Raw genomic sequence first — 12460 nt, 5'->3', positions numbered from 1 at the left:
AGAGGTCTCTCAATAACGCTATTGAGAGACCGTCTCTCCGAAGTTTTTGTGTTATTAATGTATGTCAATTTTATATTTTGATACAATCAATTACTCCGTATAATTTATCTTAAATATTCAAAATTTATACTCTTATTAAATATTTTTCTACGACGAATTTTAATATACGGAGCATTTAATAATTCGTTTTCAAAGTATTTTTTGTCCAATTTAAAGTTAAAAGTTAATTACTTGAAAAAAGCATCATCTAATATAAAAGATGGGCTAGTTTAGAATATCTTTAGAAAAAAATAAATTACCCTTTTTTTAAAGTCAAATAGGTAACGGGAACAATATGATTTATTGTTCATAATATTCCGTCTTAATCAGTAGACTAAAAAATCGTCAACAGAATAAGCTACTTATCTAAAACTTGGGAGAGACGGTTAAGTTATTGAGAGACCAATCTTTCGTACTCTTTTATTTGTATTTCGTACCCCTTTTGTTGTTGATCATAACATGGTAATTTCGTACTTATTTACATAATAAATGTACCCATTTTATCATTAATCATGATTTGTACCTATTTTATTACCTTTAGTACCTCTTTTTCTTAAAATTGTACAATGGTCTTTCAATAAAACTTATTAAGAGACCATCACTCAGGAGACCTACTCTTATCCGTTTTAAAGTTAAAAACGGATTAAATATGTTAAATAAGACAAAAATAAAAGTCTAACAAGTAAGATATTATTTGTCTCGTTTCAAATTTAAGACGGTTATAACCAGGTAATACTACAAGAGGCTATAACCCTATATATACCCATTCCTATACAACCATTTTTTAATACACAAGACTATTATTACACCGTAGCTATAACTACGTGCTAGTGTGTACTATAAACTACACAACTTTCTTGTTTCTCTGTTTTTCTCTCTTTCTGCTCCCCTGTTTCTACAACTCTAAATCTCAAAACACAAGAACAAAAAATTACCATAAAACACAAAAAAGGGTAAAAAAAAAAATGGCAGGAGGTCCTGTATTTACTGGTAAAGGAGGGAAAGCTTACCCTGGAAATCTTACCCCTTATGTCCTTGCAACATGTATCATTGCCGCCATGGGAGGTCTTATTTTCGGTTACGATATCGGAATTTCAGGTAACTTTTTAGTCTTCTTTTATTCGATCGTGTTACGCAAATTTCATTATGGGTTATCTTAGGCTCGATTTTACTATTTTATTTCATTCGGATATTCTTGGTAAAACTTTTAATTCAGTTAGTCTTATGTAAAACAGTCAACCGTAAATAGAATATTTGACCCTTATTGTTTTTTACTCGTATTAATCATCGATTTTGTTACATTTGTTATTAATGGAAACTTATCGACTTTATGATGTCAAGAGGGTAAATAATGTTCGATTCAGTTGGTCTCGTGTAAAACCGTCTAGAGTAATATTACAGAAAAAGGATTTTATTTTTGTTCGGATTAATTGATTTTATTATAGAAAAATATTTGAAAATGGGTAAAAGAATCATGATTTAGTAAGTCTAATGTAAAACCGTCTAGGGTAAAAGAAAAAGAATTTTATTTATATTTGAAAATGGGTAAAAGAATCATGATTCACTAAGTCTAATATAAAACCGTCTAGGGTAAAAGAAAAAGGATTTCATTTTTGTTCGGATTTATTGATTTTATTATAACAAAATATTTGAAAATGGGTAAAAAAATCATGATTCAGTAAGTCTGATGTAAAACCGTCTAGGGTAAAAGAAAAAGGATTTTATCGTATTGTCCTTACGATTCATTTAACCCATTTTGTTACGAGTTATGGTCACTAATGTCGGAATTCACTTTATTTTTCAGGAGGTGTGACATCTATGTCTATGTTCTTGGAAAAGTTTTTTCCGGACGTATACCGAAAGCAAAATGCACATTCAAATACAAACCAATATTGCAAATTTGATAGCGTCCCATTAACACTATTCACATCGTCTTTGTACTTGGCTGCATTACTATCTTCGTTGGTTGCATCGACTGTAACACGTAAATTTGGTCGAAAATTGTCGATGTTATTTGGTGGTGTGCTCTTCTGTGCCGGTGCTCTAGTCAATGCATTTGCTCAAAATGTTGCCATGCTTATTATTGGTCGTATTTTGCTTGGTTTTGGTATCGGATTTGCTAATCAGGTAATTGTTTTTATCTCGTCTTTAATTTAATTGTTTTAATATTTACGTTCGAATTTTGGATGTGGTAACCCTAGTAAATATTTTCTGTTTGATCTAATCTGCAACAACTACAACTAGTTATGACAATGACTTTTCAAACAGAAATTATAAGACAATTGTACAAAATCATGCTATTCATGTATAAATGTATTTGCTCTAGTTCACCTGTCCAAGTCACAATTTATGACAATAATAATTGTTCCGAATATGTTCCGAAAATGTCTTAAGCTACTGGTTAAGATAGTGATATACTAATATCATAGACGATATGTTCGAGTTTACTACTTTACTGCCCTCTCGTGACTTATTTGACACCCTGAAAAACCAGGAATAAAATGATGTGATTTTGGGATATATTATCGTTTTTAAAGATATTTAAATCTCGTGATTAAACAAAGTCAACTATTCTATGGATATATTACCGTTTTTCTTATTTATAAATTTTTAATGTTTTAGCATTTTTTTTTTAAATTCCTAACGTTTCACATTAATTTAGTGGACTTGTTCTTTGTCTATAACGTTGTTGTGACCTCACCCATCTTGCCAAAATTATTGTGTGATAACAATTGCTTGATGTGATCCGTTGCACTAAAAATATATGTGAATATGTATGTGTTATCATGTCTTATCATGTGGGCGAGACCTAAACATGTGAGTAATACGTTACTTTAGTTAGCACGCCTTTTAGAATGCGAGCCTAATCTAATTGACCTGTTAAAATTGATTCGATCGACTTAACTTAACTTGTAACGTCTCTAAAATACGTCCAAAATTTCGCTAACTGTTTCATAAATACCTTCCATTTCACCGTTTCACCATTTCCGAGGTTCGCATTCATTTTATTTTGATTTTTTTTACCTTAAAACGAGTGTTTTTATTTTGGGCTTATGATTATGTTTTTAAATTGTACAATTAAACTCGAACACAACAATTTAAGAAGTTATGAAATCGAAATAAACCTACAAGTTAGCTAGATCCCTACACAATAGGGTCTAATTCGAATTCACCTACTAATTTCAACACCGTTCACCTCTAACATAAATGCCTAAACTCGAAATAATTTACATGATTATATATATCTTATATACCTAAAATGACTCGATAACAATACACTAGCAATTAAGTAAGTGACATTTTTGTACCGTTGTGTAGAATTCAACGTTTCATTCAACACACTTTAATAAATTGACACAACTATTCGTAATTAATTACATATGACACAATTTCATTAAGAACTACACTCTGTCTATTACTAATATAGGAATATTAAACGTAAAAATAGTTCAATTTTTCAACGTCATGTGACAATGAAAACCCATGAATTTTCAATTTTCAATTTACATAAAGTAAATTTTGGACTATGGTCCATCCACTTGAACTAATTTAGCACTATAATTTTGTCTTTTAGGATTAGTCTCTTTCTTATTTTTTGCTCTTGCACTCTTTTAAATTTTGATTAATACCCATAACTCCCTAAGTAACGTCACTCTTTAGTCATCGATTACCATTATCATAAATTATACAATGAGACGGTCTCATAAGACACTGTCCATAGGATAACTTTTACGGTTTTTTTTGCATGTTTTTACCATTTAATGATATCGAAATGTCCTTGTACAGTTCATGTGCAACTACTATGTACTTAGACCTGACAAAATTGACCCGACTCGACCCGAATAACCCGACCCGACACCTGAACATGACCTGAACTCGAATTGACATGACCAGTATAACCCGACTCGAATATTTATTGTTCTAAACTGATTATTATCCACAAATAAGTCGATAATAGCTGACCCGAAAATGACCGAACCCGAAAGGACCCGACCCGAACTTTACAAACCCGAAATGACCCGACCCGATTGACCCGGTTGCCAGGTCAAGACTGCAAGTGCACCCTTTTAAAGTATTAGTAGAAAGAAATATGGGGGAAATGTGACGTTTAATTCATACCTTAGACCTTTGGCTTAAAAACAAACGTAAAGAATTCACCAGGACAGACCATTAAGTTACTAGACCTTTGTGTTCATGATTAAACTTAATTATATTGCATGTAAATGGTTAACTGAATATCTTAAACAAGTTAATTAACTTTGATTATGATGTAATTACAGTCGGTACCGCTATACCTATCAGAAATGGCACCATACAAGTACAGAGGAGCACTAAACATCGGCTTCCAACTCTCAATAACAATCGGAATCCTAATCGCTAACGTCCTCAACTATTTCTTCGCGAAAATCCACAATTGGGGTTGGAGATTAAGTTTAGGAGGCGCTATGGTACCCGCCATTATCATAAGTATCGGTGCCTTACTCCTTCCGGACACCCCTAACTCATTAATTGAGCGCGGTAAGCATGACGAGGCAATGTCAAAGCTTAGGAGGGTTCGAGGAGTCGATGATGTGGAAGACGAGTTTAATGACTTAGTAGCCGCAAGTGAGACGTCTAAGCTAGTCGAGCATCCGTGGAGGAACCTTCTTCAAAGAAAGTATAGGCCTCATCTTACTATGGCGATTGCTATTCCTTTTTTCCAACAGCTTACTGGTATCAATGTGATTATGTTTTATGCACCGGTTTTGTTTAAGACTATCGGGTTTAAGGATAATGCTTCTCTTATGTCCGCTGTGATTACTGGTGGGGTCAATGTTTTGGCGACCTTGGTTTCTATTTATGGTGTCGATAAATGGGGACGTAGGTTCCTTTTCCTTGAAGGCGGTGTTCAGATGTTTATTTGCCAGGTACTTAAAATCTATTCCCTTCGATTTAATTTATCGCAAATTCTCATTAAATGGTGACTTTTTTATCGTTAAATGTGACATTTTCACGTCTTAAGTTAAAACTGTCTTAATGAGTATGGTGTTCAAATGTTCATTTGCCAAGTACTTAAATCTATTCGAGTCGATTTATCGCAAATTCTCATTAAATGGTGACTTTTTATCGTTAAATGCTGACTTTTTTATCGTTAAATGTCACTAGTTTTGTTGCAACTTTTTATCGTTAAATGGTGACTTTTTATTATTACAAAATAAATGTTGACATTTTCTCATTTTATGTTAAAACCGTCTTATGGATGTAAATTGCAATTAACCCGAGTTTGATTACTTTTTATCGTTAAATGCTGACATTTTCTCGTCTTACGTTAAAACTGTCATAAGGATGTAAATTGCAATTAACCCGAGTTTGATTTGATTACTTATACAGTTGTTTGACATTGTAAATTGCAATTAACCCGACTTTGATTACTTTTTATCGTTATATGCTGACAATATGACATTTTCTCATCTTATGTTAAAACCGTGTTATGGATGTAAATTGCAATTAACCCGAGTTTGATTACTTATACAATTGTTTTGACATTGTAAATTGCAATTAACCCGAGTTTGATTACTTTTTTATCGTTAAATGCTGACATTTTCTCGTCTTACGTTAAAACTGTTAAAACTGTCATAAGGACGCAATTAACCCGAGTTTGATTACTTATACAATTGTTTGACATTGTAAATTGCAATTAATCCGAGTTTGATTACTTTTTTATCGTTAAATAGTGACATTTTCTCGTCTTATGTTAAAATTGTCTTAAGGACGCAATTAACCCGAGTTTGATTACTTATAGGTAGCGGTTGCAATTTGCATCGGAGTCAAGTTCGGTACAACTGGAGCCGTAACAGCCCTACCACAATGGTACGCAATAGTCGTCGTTCTCTTCATATGCATCTACGTGTCAGCATTCGCATGGTCGTGGGGTCCACTAGGTTGGTTAGTCCCTAGTGAAATCTTCCCTTTAGAAATCAGGTCCGCAGCCCAAAGCATTAACGTCTCGGTAAACATGTTCTTTACTTTCGTAATAGCACAAGTCTTTCTAATCATGCTCTGTCACCTCAAGTTCGGGTTATTCCTTTTCTTCGCGTTCTTTGTTGTCGTAATGTCGGTTTTCATCTACTTCTTCTTGCCCGAGACCAAGGGGATTCCGATCGAGGAAATGGGTATGGTTTGGAAGAATCATTGGTTTTGGGGAAGTTATATTCCGGATGATGAAGTTCATAATGGTGGAACTACTGCTCTTGAAATGGGAGTTAAAAAGAATGGAAATTCTAAATCTGTTTATTAATTAAGTTTTTTTTTTAATTTAATTGTTTTAGTAAAGGATTGTGTAGGAAATTTGTTAAGTGTATTTATTTTAGTAGGATTATTGGGTTAATTAATTATGGACGTGATTAATTAGCGTTTGTGCATGGTAAAACGCGTACTGCAAAAATCAATATCTTCTTTCCAATTATTGTTGTCGATAGAACTCGTAATGAATACAATAGTAATGTTTTTTTCGTATCAGTTGTTCTACACAAATACTATGCTACAAGCAGTTGTATAATAACATTATACAACTGTCTCAAAGTTGTTGAGCTCTTACACAAAGTTATTGAGCTTAATAATTATTCTGTTAAGCTCAATAACTTTGTATCATAACTCGATAATTTTGTTAATAGAGCTCGACACTTTGTAACAACGCTCAATTACATTGACTAAGTTGTATATACAACCAGTTGTATAATATATTAATTGGTTGTTCTAACGTGTGACTTTAGGATACATTATTTCATTGAATATGCTAAAAACGAGGCGAAATCTTGTGAATTTTTACTTATATGAATTTGTACTTTATACGAGAAGGATAAACGTTAGAAAAACGGAGCACTTTATGTGTTTCCCTCGAATTATAACTAAGGATAATGATAACTATGTGAACTGGTAGGATAAACGTTAGAAAAACGGTTTTTAGGTAACAGGCACTTTTCATGTTTCCTTGGATTGATAACTAACTATGTAAAACAGGGATTTTAAAAGGATAAGATAAAAAAATTAAAATCGAAATATATCCATATATCCATATATCCAACAACCTTAATTAGTTAAGATATAACGTAGATTAAGGAAATTCTAGTTAGTTATACAGTCAATGATTTTCTCATTAATCTTATCTTCCGTAAATTAAAAATTTAATTAATCCACTCCTAAACACAAAATAAAAAGAATTATAATTCGTTAGGGGATAGAATTAGCGATTAGACGGATATTTCCATCTTAAATAAAAATAATTTGTATAGAATTAGGAAGTCACGTTATCCCGTCCATGTCATATTCCTAGATAACGTTATTTAATTCTAAACACAAAATAAAAAGAAATATTATCCATTACTTCCTAAAATTTGCAATTAAGCGGATATTTCCGTCTTAAATAAAATAATTCGTGGAGAATTAGGAAGTCATGTTATCCCGTCCACTCATATTCCTGGATAGCATTATTTAATTAATCGTCTCCTAAACACTAAATAAAAAGAAATATTATCCATTACTTCCTAAAATTTGCAATTAGACGGATATTCCCGTCTTAAATAAAATAGTAATTTGTGTAGAATTAGGAAATCACGTTATCTAGTCCATGTCATATTCCTAGATAACGTTACTAGGACTACTAATTAGCTTAATTTAACTCAAATTAGGAAATCTTAACAGTAAAAAAATAAAGTAAAAAAAAAAATTGAAACCCTATATAAACACACCTTTATACACTCCATAATAGTCATAATCATAATCATCTCATAATAATTGTTATATTTTCTTAGCTAAAAATAATATACGTAATTACGTAAACAATTTAATTCTCAAATATGGCAGGAGGTCCAGTGTTTGCCGGTAAAGGCGGTAGGGAGTACCCGGGTAATCTTACCCCTTACGTTCTTGCAACATGTATCGTTGCTGCCATGGGTGGTCTCATCTTTGGTTACGATATTGGTATTTCAGGTAAACTATACGGACTCACTTTAATCGATAATGTTATGTTATGTTATGTTAGGTTACGTAATTTTTATTATGTGTTATACGTAAAAACATGACTAATGGATTAATTTTAATTTTAATTTTAAATTTTTAGGGGGAGTTACGTCTATGCCGATGTTTTTAAAGAGGTTTTTTCCGGACGTGTATAGAAAGCAAACTGCGGACACGAGTACAAATCAGTATTGCAAATTCGATAGTGTGCCGTTAACGTTGTTTACGTCGTCTTTATACTTGGCTGCGTTACTGTCTTCGTTGGTTGCATCGACTGTGACACGTAAATTTGGAAGAAGACTGTCGATGTTATCTGGAGGTGTTGTCTTTTGTGCTGGTGCAATTATTAATGCCTCGGCTAGGAATGTTGCCATGCTTATTATCGGCCGTATTTTGCTTGGTTTTGGAATCGGATTTGCTAATCAGGTAATTTACTCGACAATTAATAGATTATACCACCGGTTCAATGCTTTAGAATACAAGCTCTATACTAAAGTTTTCGAGTTTTGTTTTAAAGAATGTGAAATCTACTGTAAAATTTCTGAATTCACGCATTTAAACCTAAAAATAAAATAAAATTGAAAAGCTAGGAAAAATTACACATAAGCTCGTAGTATTTGTGTTTACTCAATCACCTAGCTAAATTTTAATATAATTTATTGGTATTCAATTCGTTTATTTGAATAACTTACGCTAATCACATTTCACATTCTTTGTAGTCGTAATGTCGTTGTTCATCTACTTCTTCTTGCCTGAAATATACTGTAAAGTTTCTAAATTCACGCATTAAAACCTAAAAAAAAAAAAAAAATTGAAAAGCTCAGAAAAATTACACATAAGCTCGTAGTATTTGTGTTTACTCGATAACCTAGCTAAATTTTAGTATACATAATCTATTGGTATTCGTTTATTTATTAAATAACTTACGCTAATCGCGTGAGTTTAATTATGTGAAATTGCAGTCGGTACCACTATACCTATCCGAGATGGCGCCATACAGGTACAGAGGAGCACTAAACATCGGTTTCCAACTCTCAATAACAGTCGGAATCCTGATCGCAAACGTCCTCAACTATTTCTTCGCGAACATCCATAATTGGGGTTGGAGATTGAGTTTGGGAGGCGCTATGGTTCCAGCCATTATCATAACCATTGGTGCAATACTCTTGCCAGACACCCCTAACTCTTTAATTGAACGCGGTAAGAAAGACGAGGCAATTGCAAAGCTGAAGAGAATTCGAGGGGTTGATGATGTGACAGACGAGTTTAATGACTTAGTAGTCGCGAGTGACACCTCTAAGCTAGTCGAGCATCCTTGGAGGAACCTTCTAGAAAGAAAATACCGGCCCCACCTTACTATGGCTATCGCGATTCCTTTCTTCCAACAACTTACAGGTATTAATGTGATCATGTTTTATGCACCGGTCTTGTTTAAGACTATTGGATTTAAGGAGAATGCGTCTCTTATGTCCGCTGTGATAACTGGTGGGGTCAACATGGTTGCGACCCTAGTCTCAATCTATGGTGTCGATAAATGGGGAAGAAGATTCCTTTTTCTAGAAGGTGGTGCTCAAATGCTTATTTGTCAGATAGTCGTAACTATCTGCATTGGCCTTAAATTCGGGGTGACTGGAGAGGTATCCAGTCTCCCCGAATGGTATGCCATAGTAGTTGTCCTATTCATATGCATCTACGTGGCAGGCTTCGCTTGGTCGTGGGGTCCACTAGGATGGTTGGTCCCCAGTGAAATCTTCCCCTTGGAAATCAGGTCCGCGGCCCAAAGCATCACTGTCTCAGTAAACATGTTTTTCACTTTTGTAATCGCGCAAATTTTCCTAAACATGCTCTGTCACCTTAAATTCGGGTTGTTCATATTCTTCGCGTTCTTTGTTGTCGTAATGTCGTTGTTCATCTACTTCTTCCTGCCCGAGACAAAGGGGATCCCAATCGAGGAGATGAGTATGGTTTGGAAGAATCACTGGTATTGGGGACGATATATCCCGAATGATGATGCGTCTAATGGTCTTTCTGCTCTTGAGATGGGAATTAGCAAAGAACCTGTTAAGCCTGTTTACTAATTAAGTTTGTTTAGTCTGTTGATTATTCGCCGTAATTACTTTAGTAGATAGATTAATTATGGATTTAATTAGTTTTTGTTAGAATATAAAACCGATCTTGATCTCAACCAAAAGCTTAAGCTAATGGTTGGAGTCTCAAGATCGGTTTTATATTCTAACATTTTTGTTAGGGTTTATGTCTTAGAATTTTTATATAGCTATTTTGTTGCTGCTTTTATTAATGACTTATTTTATTTTATATTAATGGAATTCGTTATTGTTTCTTCAATTTCATTGTTAATTGTTCATCATTTGGATTTTTCGATAAGGACAGAGAGGTCGAGACTACGTCTTTTCAATTCAAAGTACGTAAACTATGGTAAAATGGGGTGGTCGACCTGGTGTACATCCCTGAATACCCGAAACAAGTTCGCCTGTAACAAAATGATAATGTAACATGTGCAATGTATGATGAGACTGTCTTATATAATAATTAGTGCCGCACGATCACTTTTAACAAGCTTCATTGTTACAAAAGAAGTGCCTTTAATAATGTTATCAAATCACATTTATACTTTAAAAAACTTTAATAATGTTAATACTCTTTAGGAATCTAATTTCATTATTTAGCAATCAAAATAATAGAACAACAAAATCATAACATGCTTAATTACATAATCTAGATTACCATCTAAATACAGTTTAACGATGGAGAAACTTTAAGGCTAGCACTTATTTGTTTACATAGGAATAAATTGTCTATCAAAGGCATTCCTAAAATAAAAAGGTAAACAATTGATGAGACATCCCAAAATCGAATAAAAAAAGACATCTCCACTTTAATAACTCAATACCTGGATTAATTAGAAAGATAAGTTTTATTGAGAAATTGCATGCGAGATAAAAGATTTCTTAACTTTTATTTATTTATTTATTTATTTATTTATTTATTTATTTTTTTTTTTTTTTTTTGGCAAGCAAGGGAAATGGCTTTCCTTTCAAACCTTATTGGATCCGCCTAGTCAGTACTATGGCGAGTGTCATTACACCAGAGATCATAAGGAGAGTCCGGAGAATCCAAACCTTGAGGATACGCGACAGCACGGAAAGCTGGCACCTCGTTTAACAGACCCATAGGGCCACCGTGCAATACCTCAGTGCTCCCGTCTAGGGTATCGAACCCGGGACCTCAATGTTGAGGAACAAGCACCTTTAAGGCACACCCGGGCACCTTTAAGGTTTGGGTTCTCCGGACTCTCCTTATGATCTCTGGTGTAATGACACTCGCCATAGTTCTGACTAGGCGGATCCGATTTCTTAACTTATTACTCGTACAACAATATACAAAAGATACTTGTATTAATTAGAAAGATTAGTTTTATTGAAAAATTGCACGCGAGATAAAAGATTCATAACATTCTTAAATTATTATTCCTACAACAATATACAAAAGACAATTCCAATGTAATTAGGAAAACTAATTTAATTAGGAAAATACATCTCTATATATATTTTAATTTGAACATCTTACTAAATAGAAAACCAGTAGCTGCTACAATGCCTACGCATTATCCCATCGAATCGTCGAACCAACCTACGTTTACACGTTTAATGACGATGTTTCGTAGGACGTCTCGGGCAATAATGCTTACTATGTTCAATTACATGTTCATAATTAGAATTGAACGTGTTCCTTTCTCGGGTCGTCGATTCTTGGCTTTTAAATCACCTAAGATTTTCTCAAGTAAAACACAAAAAACGAATACGGATAATTTTATCAAGGCTTTAGAAAACGGGGAATACGGTGAAAAAGGTAAAGTTCTGCCATCGACACACGATAAAACTTTACGTGTTGCGTCAATTGCATGTAAATTAGGGCAAGGAATGCATGAAATGTTAGGGTTAAAAAGAGTATTCAATATTGTGGCTTACGAATCTAATAATGACTCAAACCCGGTTTGGACCGTGGGACGACAACCGGATTATCCTTGGGAAATATCACAGTAAGTCGATTATACATCTGATGTAGTACATTTTTTTAGCATTAAGATAAAGTTTTCGAGTTTTAATTTAAAAATGTTGAGTTTTATCATAAAGTTTTTGAGTTCATTTACTTAAAACATTAATCTCAAAAAGTCACATTATAACTCAAAAAAAAAATACATATAAGCTCTGAAAAATTTGATTTTTGACGTCTCAGAAAAATTTGATTTTTGACGTCATAAAACTAAAATGTAATTTATAAACTCTATAAAACTCAAAAAAAAAAATATACAAAAACTCATTAAATGTGAAGTAGTACATCTGATATATAATCCTTTTTCTCGAAATATCATTGCTAAGTAATAATATTAGTATTTTTAATTACA

At 33.2% G+C, this 12460-nt stretch overlaps 2 protein-coding genes across 2 annotated transcripts; both read left to right on the top strand.

Annotated features, from left to right (window-relative positions):
- The first annotated feature begins 773 nt into the window (after positions 1-773).
- Positions 774-6488, top strand: LOC141592968 (sugar carrier protein C-like). Its single transcript, XM_074413876.1, has 4 exons — positions 774-1137; positions 1844-2166; positions 4320-4946; positions 5822-6488. Exons 1-4 carry the CDS (start codon positions 1005-1007, stop codon positions 6314-6316), a joined length of 1578 nt encoding a protein of 525 aa, XP_074269977.1. The 5' UTR covers positions 774-1004; the 3' UTR covers positions 6317-6488.
- Positions 6489-7571: 1083 nt separating this feature from the next.
- On the top strand, positions 7572-10203 carry LOC141592969 (sugar transport protein 1-like). Its single transcript, XM_074413878.1, has 3 exons — positions 7572-8007; positions 8138-8460; positions 8997-10203. The coding sequence occupies exons 1-3, from the start codon at positions 7875-7877 to the stop codon at positions 10110-10112; spliced, it is 1572 nt and encodes a 523-aa protein (XP_074269979.1). The 5' UTR covers positions 7572-7874; the 3' UTR covers positions 10113-10203.
- Positions 10204-12460: the final 2257 nt, after the last annotated feature.

The sequence above is a fragment of the Silene latifolia genome, chromosome 7 (genome assembly GCF_048544455.1).
Source record: "Silene latifolia isolate original U9 population chromosome 7, ASM4854445v1, whole genome shotgun sequence".
Classification (NCBI taxonomy): Eukaryota; Viridiplantae; Streptophyta; class Magnoliopsida; order Caryophyllales; family Caryophyllaceae; genus Silene; species Silene latifolia.
The sequence above is the reverse complement of the archived record's forward strand: the minus strand, read 5'-3'. Positions and strand labels throughout refer to the sequence as shown.